Below are 15736 nucleotides of genomic sequence, written 5' to 3'. Positions count from 1 at the left end.
TCGCTCCTGTCTGTCTTTCACCCTCTTCCCTAAGTAGGTGGCCAATGATCTGTTACCAGTCTCTATAATTTTGTGTGCCATAGAAATGAATCGCACAGTATGTAACCTTTGGAAATATTTTTTTTTTAAAGATTTATTTATTTATTTATTTATTTATTTATTTATTTATTTATTTATTTATTTATTTATTTATACAAGCACTGGGTACAGTCAGAAGCGCAGGAGGGTGAGAGAATTTACCAGAGCCAGAGTGGGGAGCAGAACAGGCAGACTGGCGAAGTACACTGCTGAGGGGAGCAGCCGGCGGCAGGAGACTTCTGCATGCCATGTGGGACCCTCCCCCTGTGGCCGGGGATCGAACTGGTGCTGCAGAGGCTGCGGGCAGCTTCACAGCCCAGCGCTCAACTGCTGCGCCACCTGGGAGGCCCTGGAAGTTTTTTTTTCCCCCATTCAATTCATTTAATTTCAACAATCTGTCAAAAAGAGCCAACAAACACATATTGAATTACATTTTCCTGTTTTTTTTTTAAACCCTCAAATTCCAGACTATAAAAACATCTTGTGAGTCTCCCACCCTGACCGACCACCCTGCTACTTTCACATATACCTCAGGCCACCCATAGATACAAAGCCAGGGAGTGAGGCTGAAATGGTCTACTTGGAGCCAGTAGACAGGAGGGCAATGAGGCCTGATGAAGCACTTATGGACAAAATGTAATTCACTGTGGGGCTGAAGTTCTTCAGGATAAAAAAGGAAACCACAATGACAAGAACAAGGAAAAGAGTGTTGTTATAGAAAATGGAAAATGTTGTTGCTTCATAATCAGCAACTTCGTTCTTCTTCCACAAGATCCTTTCATCTTTTTCTTTCCGAGACATCTTTCTATTATCAGCTTCAGAAAGTTTTCTCATCACTTCTTTGGAAACAGTATCCTCCCTCTTCTGTGCTACTTTGTGCTTGAGAACAAATTTCACATTTTTGTAGGCAAATGCTACCAAGTAAGTGCTTACAAGGGTCATCACACTGTACAGAACAGCAGACTGAATAAGATCCATATGCCATATTCACCAATATAACCAGATCGGGATGGCCGACACGGTGAAGGCGTTCCCGAAGAAGAGGGCGGTGGATTTGGCCGAAAGGTTGCGGCTGAAATCCTGTAAAAGCAGGTCCTCTTCGGACTGCTGCTTGGAGCCACCTTTGGGCACCATGGCAGAGCCGCTAGCAGAGGCGGACGCTCAACCCCTGGAAGTATGTTTTAAGGCAGCACAATAACCTTAAGAATCATCTTGGTTGTTGTAGGTTATCAGTACCCACTTCTCTTTATTTCTGAGTAGTCAGTGGTGTTGGATATACCACCGTTGTTTTTTAAATCGTTCGTCTATTAAAACAACATTGTGTTGCTAAACCAAAAGAAATCTGGTAAAAGCAAAACAACTGGCTGCTTTTACTTTTTGGCTCTTACAAAGAGAGCTTCTGTGAACATTTGTACATAGATTTTTGTGTGAGCCTAATTTTTTTTTTCCCCTCTGGTATAGATGCACTGGGTTGTGATTGCTATTAAGGTTGTGACAACTGCTAAGGGTATGTTTAGTTTTTTTGTTTGTTTTTGCTTTAAAGATTTATTTTTATTTATTTATGCATAAATAACTGGGGTGTAGGCCAGACTTAATGTGGGGGTGGGGGTGTGTGAGAGTATTTACCAGAGTCAGAGTGAGGAGCAGAACAGGGAGATTGAAATATACTGCTGAGGGGAGCAGCGGGCAAGACAGGAGAGGTCTGCTGCACCATGTGGGTCATCTACCTGGCTGGGGATCGAACTCAGACCACAATGGCTGGCGATAGCTTGATGGCGCTGAGACTTTAACCCCTATGCCACCAGGGAGGCCCTAAGGGTATGTTTAGTTTTTAAAGAAACCAACAATTTTCCATAGTGGCTAGACCACCAACAATGAGAGATCTACTTCTCCTGCATCCTTGTCAGCATTTGGTATTATCTACTATTTTTTTAGGTAACAGTGTTGGTGTGATAGGATTCATATCAGATAATTCCCCCTTTTAAAGTGTAGAAGTCAATGGTTTTGAATGCGTTCACTGAGTTGTGTAACCACTACCACAATGCATTTAGAATATCTTCATTATCCCTGCACCCCATAGCCACCACACCCAAATCCCTGTCCATTTTAACAGTGAAAATCACTTATCTACGTTATGTTTCTATAGATATGCCTATTCTGGACATTTCACATAAGTGGAATCATACACAGTGTCCTTTGTGTCTAGCCTCATTCACTTAGTGCTGATGTTATCAAGATTCATTAATGTTGTAGCATGTTAGCAAGACTTAATTCCTTTTCATTGCCGAATGACATAGAATATTTTTAAAGAACTAAAAGTATGTTTCTTTCCATTACATGGGCTATAAACTAAGAGATAACTATAGAGAGGTTTTGCCAGCTCTGCTGGGAGATCTAGATTGCAATTAACCTAAGTGCAAATTAAAGCTATTTTAAATATTCAGCAATTTTCTATAAAGTATTACTTAATGCTTTTTTTTTTTTTAGCAACAGTTCTGAGTTGTAGAACATGAGTGACTCTCCTGAAAACCTGCTAAGACTTTTCTAGAACTGCTGTATACACACAGGGTGGTGAATGTCAGCTGACCACACACAGGCAGCTTTTAGGAGCTAGAAGAGACAATGCCTTCATGTGCATCAGACAATGCCTTCCAGGATCTTTCTGGACCCTTCACTTTTTTTTTTTTTTAATTTTATAGAGGCATGTTTATTTATATTTTTTTATTTATTTGTTTGTTTGTTTTGTTTATACATGCACTGGGTACAGTCAGAAGCGCGGGAGGGCGAGAGAATCCACCAGAGCCAGAGCGGGAGCAGAGCAGGCAGAGGGACCGAGGTACACTGCTGAGGGGAGCAGCGGGCGGCAGGAGAGGCCTGCGCGCCATGTGGGACCCTCCTCCGGTGGCTGGGGAGCAGCCGGGGATCGAACCGGCGCTGCAGAGGCTGTGGGCAGGTTCGCAACCCAGTGCTCAACCGCTGCGCCACTGGGGAGGCCCCCCTTCACTTTTTGACCAACCTTGCTTTTACCACTCAACTTACATATTATCATTAGTCAGGTCAAAGCAGGTCAGTGTTTAAATACCAGAACAGAAATTTCTGTTGCTACTAACATATCCAGAAAGATCATTTATGTATGGAATCTGTGTTAATCACCAGTGTTCTGAGGCACAGAGGAGGACACAGATGAATGGGTGTTCATCGTGTCTCTAAGAGCATAGTGTCTCACTGGAAAAATGAGGCAGAGCTATAAATAACCCCAGTACAAGGTTAAATGGGATGTGTGCCACTTTAAATATCAAGAAATATTTTAACCACTCAGAAAAGAACTAAGAATAACAAATACCCATGTTTCTACCACCTAGCATTGTTTAATTTTAACATTTTTACCATATTTGCTTTAGCTGTTTATTTTACTTTCTTCTTATGTTTCCCTTTTTAAAAAATTTGCTTCAGTTTTTTAAGATTTATTTTATTTATTTATGCACACAAGAGCTGGGGTGCAGGCCAGAGGAGTGGGGTGGGGGTGAGAGGATTCACCAGAGGCAGAGTGGGGAGCAGAACAGGTAGATTGACTGAAATACACCATTGAGGGGAGCAACGGAAGAGACAGGAGAGGTCTGCTGCACCATGTGGGTAGCTCCCTGGCCAGGATCAAACTCAGGCTATAGTGGTGATAGCTCTGAGAATTAACCCCTACGCCACCAGGGAGGCCCCCACCATCCTGTATCTTGACAGAATCAATGTTCTGGCTGTGATATTATTGTACTAGATATCACCACTGAGGAAACTGAATAAAGGTACTATTTCTTGCAACTACATGTGAATCTATAATTACTTAAAAACTAAAAGTTCAACTAAAAAAGCCCTCAGATACCATGAAGTCCTCTTTGATCCAGATCCATTCCTCTGCCTCCCTTTCCAGAAGTTACCACTAGCCTGAATTTATTGTCATCATTTCCATGAAAATTTTAATACCTCTGCTACATATGTATGTGTCCCCAAACAATCTCTAGTATTGTTTTACATATATTAAACTTAAAAATAGTATCATGCTCTGTGTACCCTTCTGGGATTTGCTTTATATTTTTCTTTACAGTGTTTATGAGGGTATCCATATTGATATGTGGATATATAGTTTATTCATTTTCACGGTTGGCTCAGAATTCCATTATATGTCTCTACCATGAGTTACTCATTTACTCTCGTTGGGACATCTAGGGCATTTCTAATTTTCTGTTAACCTGGCTGCAGTGACTATACTTCCACATTCCTTCGGTATATGTGGAAAGTTTCAGGATAGATCTGGAAGTAAAAATTTCTGGCTTGGCAGTGTATGTTTTCTAGATCTTGCCAAATTGCTCCTTAGAGTGGCAACAGCAATTTACATTATCACAACAGTATACCAGTATGTGAGACTTCTCATTCTTCTATAGTCTCATCAATATTTTTATATTTTGCCAACCTGATGGGCATGAAATCAAATGTGGTTTTGATTATTTACGTTTGCTTAGTTATTAGTGAATTGAACAATTTTTATGTGTGTATTAGCCATTTAAGTTTCTTTTTGTCTGTGAATTACCTGTTCATAGCAGTATCAGCCAGGGTTTTATTGGAGATAACACAAGATAGATTGACAATCAATGTTTATTGACTCAGATACAATATAAATATCAACTATGTAACAGATAATATCTGCTACAGAAAACTTCTGGGATATATGATATAAAAGCTAAACAAAATAAACTATGAACAGAGAAGTCCTACTGTAACTTAAACCAAGAGAAAGATAAAGGTGGGTAATTTGGAAAATAGCATAATTTTCATAGAGAAAAACAAAAAAGCATGATTTAACAACTGATTTACTCTAAACTTCACCATTCCTTTAAAAAAAATTGTTACTTTATATTTCGAGGAAACTATTTGGAGGCGATAGACAAAGAATAAGAGTTGAAAAATGTCTGACATCTTTTACATAGACCTAACCTAATTTTTTTCAAACATCTGATTGCTGAAAACTTGTCTGCATTTTTTAAAAAAAGATTTATTTATGCATACAAGAGCTTGGGTACAGGCCAGAGGTGCAGAGGGTGAGAGGATTCACCAGAGACAGAGTGGGGAGCAGAACAGGCAGACTGACTGAAAACACTGCTGAGGGGAGCAATGGGCAAGACAGGAGAGGTCTGCTGCGCCATGTGGGTAGCTCCCTGGCCAGGGATCGAACTCGTGCTGCAGAGGCCTCAGATAGCTGCATAGTGCTGAGACTTAACCCCTTGCACCACCTGGGAGGCCCAGTCTATATTTTTTAATGAAATACTTAGTTCTTAAATCATTCAGCTTTAATTAGTAAAGGATTTAAAAGCAGGTACCAGGTATTTATCAGGTTGGTGAGGGGCCAGACAATAGGCCACAGACTGGGACTCTATGAGGGGGTCCCAGAGCTAAATTGCAGGAAAGAGCCTCTAGTGGAGCTGTTGTCTTCCTTGACAGCCAGGACCCTGGAGGACTGGAAGCTGCCTTCCCCCTGCTCCCTTCAGGATTCCAAAGTTTTAGCCTCACTCTATTGAGGAGTAACACAGTAGGTACTATTACACGGGCACCTTAAACACCACCTCTCTTCCTAGTTAGCTCAGTTCTAAATTCAGGGTTTACATGAGGCCATCTGATTGGTGAGGCTGAAACCATATTTTTGAATTTTAGCTCAAGGGAATGTAGAAAATGGTTTTTAGCTCTCTAATTTCAGTATTATAGCAACACTTCTAAGGATGAGGTTAAAACTGACATTGAGTCAATTAAAATGCTGTATTTGCAACAATAACTTCTGTCTATATTTCTTTTAGATTGCTTTGTTTTAATGATTCATGGAAATTCTTTATATAGTCTAGGTATTAAACTCTTACAGGTTATATTCATTACAAATATTTTCTGGTTTGAGACCTCTCTTGTCCTTTTGCATATAGAATTGTCTGATAAATAGAAACATTCAATATTATTATACTGAGGTTTTTTAATCTTTTAGGATTTATATATTTTGTGTCTTATTGAAGAACTCTTTTCCATTAAGAGAATAAAAGTATTTCCTTTTTATATTAAATTATTTCTTTGTTTTCTTTTAAGAATTTTATTTTTTATTTTTATTTTTTTAAGATTTATTTATACATACAAGGGGGGTGGTGAGAGGATTCACCAGAGACAGAGTGGGGAACAGAACAGGCAGACTGTTGAAATACACTGCTGAGGGGAGCAGCGGGCAAGTCAGGAGAGGTCTGCTGCGCCATGTGGGCAGCTCCCTGGCTGGGGGTCGAACATGTGCTGCAGTAGCTGCAGATAGCTTCATAGGTTGTGTCTTAACCCCTTGTGCCATCAGGGAGGCCCTCTTTTAAGAATTTTAGAGTTACACAATTAACATTTATTTTTTATTTTTTTATTTTAAATTTTCATAGCTGCCTAGGAAGTAGATCTCTTTTTTTTTTTTTTTAAGATTTATTTATTTATGCATACAAGAGCTGGAGTACAGGCCAGAGATGCAGGTGGGGGTGAGAGGATTCACTAGAGACAAAGCCGGGAACAGGACAGGCAGACTGACTGAAATACACTGCTGAGGGGAGCAGCGGGCGAGACAGGAGAGGTCTGCGCGCCATGTGGGTTTCTCTCTGGCCGGCCGGGGATCGAACTCGTGCTGCAGAGGCTGAGGATTGCTTCATAGTGTGGCACTAACCCCTTGTGCCACCAGGGAGACCCTTCACAATTAACATTTAGATCTTTTAATCCATCTGTAGTTTATTTAGGGTGTGATGTGGAAATGCATTCATTTATTTTCTATATAGGGAAGCCAAGTTTCACATGGGCCATTCTTTTCCCATTGACTTTTAATGACACTCTGTTACATATCAAGTTTCCAGATGTATACTTTTGTTCTGTTTCTGGGCTCCTTAATCACTTCCACTGATCTCTTCCTCTGCCCCTGTGCAGGTATCATACTGCTTAATTGTTACAGCTTTCAAGTAGATCTAGATCTTTGCTGGGACAGGTTGTCTTACTTGTTCTGCAAAATTGCTGTAGCTATTCTTAGCCTTTTTACTCTTCATTTGTATTTTATAATCACTTCATAAAGTTCTACTTTAAAAATTGGGAATTTTATTTTAATTTTATTGATTCTGGGGGAATTTTCATCTTTATGATATTGCATCTTCCTATCCATGAACATATTTAATTCATTCTTAAATATCTTTCAATACATTTTAATAATTTTCTTGATAAAGATCTTGTACAGCCTTTGTTAACATTTTAGAAAGGAATACATATGTTTTATTTTTAAATTTTTTTTAAATTGCATTTTTAAATATTGTCATTATATATAAGAACATGATTTTTTTTTAATATTGATTTCTAGCAAACCTGAGTAACTCTCACTTTTCCTTACATTTAGTTTTAGTTCATATCAAAGCTGTAAAAGTACATAATTTAAAGAGCTGGGTAGTGGATACTTTTATATTTGTTAAGAAAAACAGCCTGCCCTTTTCTCTTTCCTTCCTGCTTCAGCCACTACCAGGCAATACCTTCTGTCATTTTTATTTTTAAATTTTTTTCAAAGATTTATTTATTTATGCATACAAGAACTGGAATACAGGCCAGAGGTGTGGGGCATGAGAGGATTCACCAGAGACAGAGTGGGGAACAGAACAGGCAGTCTGACTGAAATACACTGCTGAAGGGAGCAGTGGGCGAGACAGGAGAGGTCTGCTGCACCATGTGGGTAGCTCCCTGGTCAGGGATTGATCTTGTGCTGCAGTGGCTGCAGATTGCTTCGTAGTAGTGCTGACGCTTAATCCCTTGTGCCACCAGGGAGACCCCCCTTCTGTCATTGTTAGCTGATTATCTTAGTATTTACATCCATCTTTTTTTTTTTAAGATTTATTTTTTATTTATACAATAGCTGGGGTACAGGCAAGAGGCGCAGAAGGGTGAGAGGATTCACCAGAGACAACAGGGAGCAGAACAGGCAGATGGACCAAAATACACTGCTGAGGGGAGCAGCGGGCACAACAGGAGAGGTCTGCTGTGCCATGTGGGAATCTCCCTGGCCAGCTGGGAATCGAACCCCCACTGCAGACGCTGCGGACAGCTTCACAGCGCTGCGCTCAACCCCCTGTGCCACTGGGAGTCCCCATCCATGTCTTTATTTTTTTTTATTTAAATTTTATTTTTATATTCCCCATACAATTACAACCCCCTTATTTTGACCCCATTCCCTCCTTTCCCCGTCCCCCACCCCCCATAGAGTGTCTCTGGTTCATAGTTGTTTGTTGATTTCGATATTTTCTTTCTTATAGTTATTCTTTTTCCTGGTCCCTTATTTAGGTTTTCTAGATTCCTGCTATGAGTGAGACCATCTGGTATTTTTCTTTTTCTTTCTGGCTTATTTCGCTGAGTGTGATCCCTTCCAGCTCCATCCATGTTGCTGCAAATTGCATGTGTTTATCTTTTTTGAATGCTGAGTAATATTCCATGGTGTATATGTACCACATCTTCTTGATCCAGTCATCTATTTTTGGGCATTTGGGCTGTTTCCAAAGCTTAGCTATTGTAAACAGTGCTGTTATAAACATAGGGGTGCAGGTGCTCTTTGGAATTGATGTTTCTGTGTCCTTTGGGTAAATACCTAGGAGTGGAATTGTTGGATCGTATGGAAGCTCTATGTTTAGTAGGTCCAGAAATCTCCACACAGCTCTCCATAGTGGTTGGACCAGTTTGCACTCCCATCAACAGTGCAGGAGAGTTCCTTTTTCTCCACAACCTCGCCAACATTTGTTGTTGCTAGCTTTTTCAATATGTGCCATTCTCACTGGTGTAAGATGGTATCTCATTGTTGTTTTGATTTGCATTTCCCTGATTACAAATGGTGTTGAACATTTTTTCATATGCTTGTTGGCCATTTGCATTTCCTCTTCAGAGAAGTTTCTTTTTAGCTCTTCTGCCCAATTTTTGACTGGATTATTTTCTTTGTTTTTGTTGAGCCTCATCAGTTCTTTGTAGATTTCTGTGATCAGTCCTTTATCATTAGTGTTGTGTGCAAAAATGTTCTCCCAGTTGGTGGGCTTTCTCCCATCTATGTCATTAAATAGCATGCATGCACTGCCACTTTTTGAAATTTAAGTCTAGGCATTGTTCTTTGATTTCCACTATAGAAGATAAGGAGTTAGCTATTTTTCACTTCTGCTCCATCACCCTAGCCTCCCGGTATAGTAATACATAACATTAATTAGCTCACTTGCATTATTATTTGTGTAAATTCTATTTAGAATAGCACCAGGTGATAATATATAATTTTACCTTTTCACAATTTTTTATTATAAAAATTGTTATAACAGTATTTTTTTTTACATTTGTTCCTTAGTTGTGTATGTATTATCTGTGTAATTATTCCTTGATAAACACTATGTTCTCTATTAGTCCAATAAATCCAAGACATTCTAGTACCTTCAGCAGTATTCTGGTCCAGACTGCTTGCCCTGCACCTGTAGCTAACAGTCAATTCTTGAACTTTCTCCACCCATCCTGGAGATTTCTTCATCTCTCTACCATGTTACATCACTGATTTCCTGTATCCTATAAATTCCTCCTTCTTAACTCTTTATTTTGATGGAACACATTCTCCAGTAGTTTCCTGAGACAGGAACATACAAAGTAAATCCTCTGGAACTGCAAGGTTTTGTAATTTCTCCTCCATGTATTTAAATGTGGATTTAAAAAATATTATCCAGCTTGTGACCTATACTTCCTGCATCTAAGACTGCATATATTTTAGAATTCTGTACAATTTTTAGTCATACCTCTTCTATTGTTGCTTTTCCTCACTGTCTTTATTCTTGCCTTCTAGAATGAAGATCTGATATGTGGCTCTTCTTATTTCATTATCTAGATCTCTTAAATTCTCTTTTATATTTATCATGCTTCTCTTTCTCTTTAATAGTCTGAATAATTTCTTCATATCTATCTGCCAAGTTACTGTTTCTTTTTCCTAAGTGTTTGTTTAACCTGTCCAACTTTTAAATTTAAAAGAAAAAATTTTTTAATTTCTGTTAAGTTCTACTTGTTGCTATAGGTAATCATACAGGTCTTTATTATTATTCTGTAATGTCTCCCCCCCCTACTTATTTGATCATTTAGGATAGTTTATCTGATGTTCTTGAGGTCTAATCTGGTGTTTTACTGTTGATGCTCATTCAGAGTAGAGTACTTGTAATTTTGGATTTTAAATCCATGATAGGGTTATCTATTGGATTACCATGTGGCCTAGGTTAAGGATTTGTCCTTCTGAAGATATTTTATTTGTCCTGTGGGCACTCAGAGTAGCATTAGTCCAGAACATCTCTTTTTGTTAATTTCTCAGTTTGGGCCTACTTGGACCATGTAAATTTTGTCTTGTTACAGCATGTGGCGGGGGGATGAAAATGGATTACTCAGAGTCCATGTCCAGAACAATGAGAAGCCTAGAGGGACTATACCAGGAAGGTGCAGCCCAGCTCCAAGGGCAGTCTCATTTTTATTTAGAATCAGACAGAAAATAAAAGATCAAAGAAGCCAGCAGGCAAATGAGGAATGCACAAGTGTATGGGGGATACGTAACCAGCTGGCCCCAAGCAAGGCTGAGAAATAAGGAGAAAGAAAGCCAAGGAAAGTCTCAGTGTTTATGCTACTCTAACCATAACACCTATTGCTGTTTCTGCACATGGTGTTTTCAGTGTGTCTAGATCCTCACACCAGGACCTTTGCTCTGAGAGGTTCCTTATGTTAAACTTCCCCTGTTTCTACATACGCTGTTTTCAGCATGTATAGATCCTCATACCAGGACTTTTGACCTTAGAGTTCCTTATCAACTATCCCTGTTTCTTCACACTGAGAGGCACAGAATACTCAAAGCAATGAATAATCAAGGCAGAATATATGAGGCACACAATAATACAAACTCCCACAAAATTTGAATCTAAAAACTAATGAAGGGGTTAAGTTGTAGCACTATGAAGCAATTCACAGCTACTGCAGCATGAGTTCAATCCCCAGGCAGGAAGGTGACCCACACGGTGCAGCACACCTCTCCTGATGCACTTACTGCTCCCCTCAGCAATGTATTTCGGTAGATCTGCTTGTTCTGTTTCCCACTCTGTCTCTGGTGAATCCTCTCACCCTCTGCACCTCTGGCCTGTACCCCAGTTCTTGTATGCATAAACAAATACATCTTTTAAAAAAATAAAATCCTATGAAGGCAAGTCTGTTGTTAAGAATTTTCAGAGGAAACTTTTTTTTTTTTTTTACCAGAGTAACTTTTTATTTTTTTAATTTTTTTTTTAATTAATAAATTTTATTTTTATATTCCCCATACAATTGCAATCCCCCCATTCTGACCCCAATCCCTCCCCTCCCGCCCCCCACCCCCAAAAAGTGTCTCTGGTTCATAGTTTTTTGTTGATTTTGATTTTCACTTTCTTATATTCATTTTCCTGGTCCCTTATTTAAGTTTTCTAGATCCCTGCTATGAGTGAGACCATCCGGTATTTTTCTTTTTCTTTTTGGCTTATTTCACTGAGCATGATCCCTTCCAGCGTCATCCATGTTGCTGCAAATTGCATGTGTTTATCTTTTTTGAATGCTGAGTAATATTCCATGGTGTATATGTACCACATCTTCTTGATCCAGTCATCTATTTTTGGGCATTTGGGCTGTTTCCAAAGCTTAGCTATTGTAAATAGTGCTGCTATAAACATAGGGGTGCAGGTGTTCTTTGGAATTGATGTTTCTGTGTTCTTTGGGTAAATACCTAGGAGTGGAATTGCTGGATCCTGTGGAAGCTCTAAACATTTTATCCTCATGCAGGACTCAGGCCAAGATAGAGAAGCAACTTCGTCACCTTCTGTGTGGGTGAGGAGACAGCTTTTTCTGATCCATTGTTGCACCAGAATCATTGGGGGTCTGTTCTGTGAAAGAACTTGTCTCCTATTCCTTCCTGGCACTAACACCCAAATCCTGTCCACCATGTTGGACAATGCCTGTTCCTGTGCACCCCCTCTGCTTCCTGTCATAGCCTCATCAGCTCAGCTGCTCCTGCTCTGGTTTTCAGCTCCCTCTACTTGAGGGCCTGCTGATTTCCTTTGCTTTACCCTGTTGCCAGTTCTGACAGGCAGAGAGAAGGAGGTTTGTTATAGCTGATCCAGCATTTCTAGGTGTTTGGGAGTAAGAAGATTTTTCAGGCCATCTTGTCCACAGTGTTAGCGTCTGTACTTTTAAGATTGAGAGATAAAGGGCTAGTGGGAGCTTAAAAGAAACATCCAACTGACAGGTCAGGAAAGATGTTAGGGGGATAAACGGGGAGAGAAACTTGGGGAGGGCACAGCAGATACAAAAGCACAGAAGCAGGAAAGGACCATGCAGGTCTGCAGAACAGCACAGAACTCTTATCTGCTGGAGTGTGTCTGTGAAGGGGAAATGCATGGGGATCCACAAGGAGCAGGGAGCTAGTAAAGTTTCATAGAAGGGAATGGTACAATCACAAACTTTGTCCTAGGAAATTTAAACTGAATGTTCAAGATGAAGAGATGCAGGTGGCATCCTTCCTTCCAGCCTCCTGCCTCATGGCCTCTTTTGTGGCCCTCTCTGCCCCTGTTTCAGTTGGCACCCAATGGGGACTCAAACCCACGACCCTGAGATTAAGAGTCTCATGCTCCACCGACTGAGCTAGCTGGGTTTGGAAATTTGGTGGTGGAGGCTGTGGAAATAGCCCAACGTGGGGCCCGAACCCATGACCCTGAAATAAAGAGTCTCATGCTCTGCTGACTGCGCCAGCCGGGTCTGGAAAGTTGATGGTGTAGGCTGTGGAAATAGCCCAGGAGAGAGGGTTGTGGGAATGAAGAGGAGGGAGCCTTTGGGAGGGAGACGGTGAGAGAGACTGAGCCAGATAAAGAACCTGAAAAAGAAATCTGGGTCAAAAACTGGGGAAGAAATGCTAAGCAAGCACATTGTCTGAATCTTGGGAAAACATCAACAGTAATTGAGCTGTGTTCTACCTTTTTATATTGTTCAGGTGCTGCCCACTAATGCTAATACACAGTTCATCTCTACTCTGTATGTGGCTAAAGATGTTTTTAGGCTGCTTGATAAATAGGTCTGTCTGATTTAGAGACAGCATGTCCCCCCAGAGCTCCCGGAAGTGAGTCAATATGTGTTGTCTTTTCCAGAATCTGCTGACATGACCGATCATGGGGCTGAGGAGCCTTCCTCCAGGACAGGGAGTTCAGATGGGGACGGTCAGGAGGACAGATGGTCGCTCCATCAGGGGCTGGCCATCAGGGAGCTCATAGACACTGAAGTGTCCTACTTGCATATGCTCCAGCTCTGTGCCTCAGACATCAGGAGCCGCCTGCAGCAGGTACCTGGGTGGGGCCACACAGTTTGTTGTTACAGTGGTAAAGAGGGTCCTGGCTCAGGAGACCTCACCTCTGTCCCTGGGATGGGCCTGCTAGCAGGGGAAGGCATGGTGAATGTGACCTCTGACAGACGTGGACATAAGCCCTGGCCAGTACCTCCAATTTATTGGCCATGCAACTTTCAGCAAGGTATTTAATGCCTTGGAGCCTTAATGTATACATTTGATACATTTGCTGAATTGGGGGGGGGGAGATAATTACATTAAATGAGTGAATGGATAAAATGGCCCTTTTTGGAGTTTAGAAAGCCAGCTTAAACTGACCTGCCTTCTAATGATCTCATTTGAAGGGTGGTGACATGGAGATGTTATCACCATAATGGATTTCTGTTTTGGTGTCTTTTTTTTTTTTAACATTTTTGTCACCCCTGATTTCAGAAATAATTAGGAACATACTATAAAATTTTAGGCATTCCCTGGCATGTAACTCTCTAAGGACAAGGACTGTTTAGTTCAATATATTCCAATTGCTGACATGTAAGTGATGGACTTTCAATTAGTATTTCTTGAATGAATGAAATACTAAAGTCAATAATGTATAAAGTGAAAGTTCTCTCTTATTTTACTCTCTAGAAATTAGCTTTATTCTGCTGACATTCAACAAAGAGAGATTATTATTTTTTCTGACAAAAATGAGAGCTTTGTCTAGCTATATTTGTAGAGTTAGCTTTTCCCACTTGACTGTGTGCACAGGATAGATACATACATACCTCCTCTGCATGCCCAAACACTTATATAGATGTCCTGCAACCTTTTAAACAGGGGGTTGCCCAATTAATAGGGGGAGAGGTGAGCTCAGAATACATCTCAAGGTAATGCTGGTAGGTGCCAAGTATGTCGGAGCTGGATATGACCTGATATGACAGATGGGGAAACTGAATGAAGAAAATAATAATTGGCAGCAGATGTAGAATGAAGCCCCAGCTCAGCTCTCCTTCCATGCTGAGTGCGCCATCTCTTTCTTCTTGTTGAGTAATTAAAATATCTAATTTATAAAATTTCAAAGTCCTTGCTAACATTCCATGGTGACAGTTTTCCCTGGAGGGGTGGGGCCCTATGGTGTGAGGGCTCAGGACAACTCTGCAAAGTCTGCAAATAAAGTCACTTTGACAAGTTCCCAGTGACCTCCAGGGCTACTTTTTTCCTTCCAGCTGCCACAGGGAGATCTGGATGTCCTGTTCTCAAACATCGATGATATCATCAAGGTAAATAGCAGATTTCTTCACGATCTGCAGGAGACTGCCACCAAGGGAGAGGAACAAGCGCAGCTAATTGGTAAGCAAGGGACTGAGCATTTGTCAGCCTTGGATTCCTGGGGGATTGTCCTCTGCTTGTAGGCACTGCTGACCTGTCTGCAGTGTTCTGAGTAAATGCAGCTCAGCAAGAGTCTGTTTTAGGTGATTCCTCAACCGTAGCATTTCAGAGCCGGCAGGGTCTTCAAATAATACCTAATCCAATTACACAGTTTACAGATGAAGACATTGAGGCCAGAGGCATTGCCCTCACAGCCTGTGTCTTTACTATGTGGCTTTTTCACATCAATTCATTGGACAGTTGTCTCTGAGCGCCTGCGCTGTGCAATATGCTGGTGTCACAGCGTCAACTGGGAGCCCCAGCTTCTGCTCTTATGGGTGGACAAGTTAGTGAGACAGAAGATAAAAGATAAACACAGAATTTTAGGTAGTAGTTTGTAATTTAGAGGAAAGAAACAATTGTAGTAACTTGAGTCCTGAAGAGGACCCCCAAATAGGGTCCTCTGCCCAGCAAGGCAGTGATCTGCCACATAGGTTTTGCATCAGGGAAAGTGACCTTATTACTGACCATGATGGGGTTTTCGGAGTCTGTGGATTTGGAGTGCGGGGTCCTTGGGTTCACTCTGGGAAAGGTTTCACCAGAGTTCTGTTGCAGCGAGTTTCCCAGGCAAGTTTCTCCACGAGACAGAGACGTCAGTTATATTTAAAGGGCAGGTTTATTAGGGAAAGAGACAAAGCAGTAAAAGACACTTGCATAGACACAGGCAGGCAGGACGAGCTGCCCGGGAAGGAACAGGCCTGAGAAAGGCCTGTAGGGTTGCAGGCGGGCGTTCTTGAGGGGAGCTGCCTCTGCTGAGGGAGGTCAGTGAAGAGAAGCCCTGGCATGGGACAGGTCACGGTCAGGCAGGAAGGCTGCTGCCCTGCAGAG

The 15736-nt window shown here is 41.1% G+C and overlaps 2 protein-coding genes across 2 annotated transcripts in view; one reads left to right on the top strand and one right to left on the bottom strand.

Annotated features, from left to right (window-relative positions):
• ARHGEF37 (Rho guanine nucleotide exchange factor 37) overlaps positions 1–15736 on the top strand; it is a 72361-nt gene that overhangs the window by 13132 nt on the left and 43493 nt on the right. The window contains exons 2-3 of the mRNA XM_037508964.2: positions 13308–13498; positions 14707–14830. Of these exons, the coding sequence (XP_037364861.1) occupies positions 13319–13498; positions 14707–14830 (304 nt within the window). The 5' untranslated portion in view covers positions 13308–13318. The remainder of the gene's footprint in view (positions 1–13307; positions 13499–14706; positions 14831–15736) is intronic.
• On the bottom strand, positions 450–1217 carry LOC119243281 (translocon-associated protein subunit gamma-like). Its single transcript, XM_037508965.2, is given in 1 exon segment — positions 450–1217. A coding segment is annotated over 1 exon segment (558 nt). The 5' UTR covers positions 1213–1217; the 3' UTR covers positions 450–654.

Source organism: Talpa occidentalis, unplaced genomic scaffold, assembly GCF_014898055.3.
Source record: "Talpa occidentalis isolate TD23 unplaced genomic scaffold, MPIMG_talOcc4v2.1 talOcc4.13, whole genome shotgun sequence".
Classification (NCBI taxonomy): domain Eukaryota; kingdom Metazoa; phylum Chordata; class Mammalia; order Eulipotyphla; family Talpidae; genus Talpa; species Talpa occidentalis.
The sequence above is the reverse complement of the archived record's forward strand: the minus strand, read 5'-3'. Positions and strand labels throughout refer to the sequence as shown.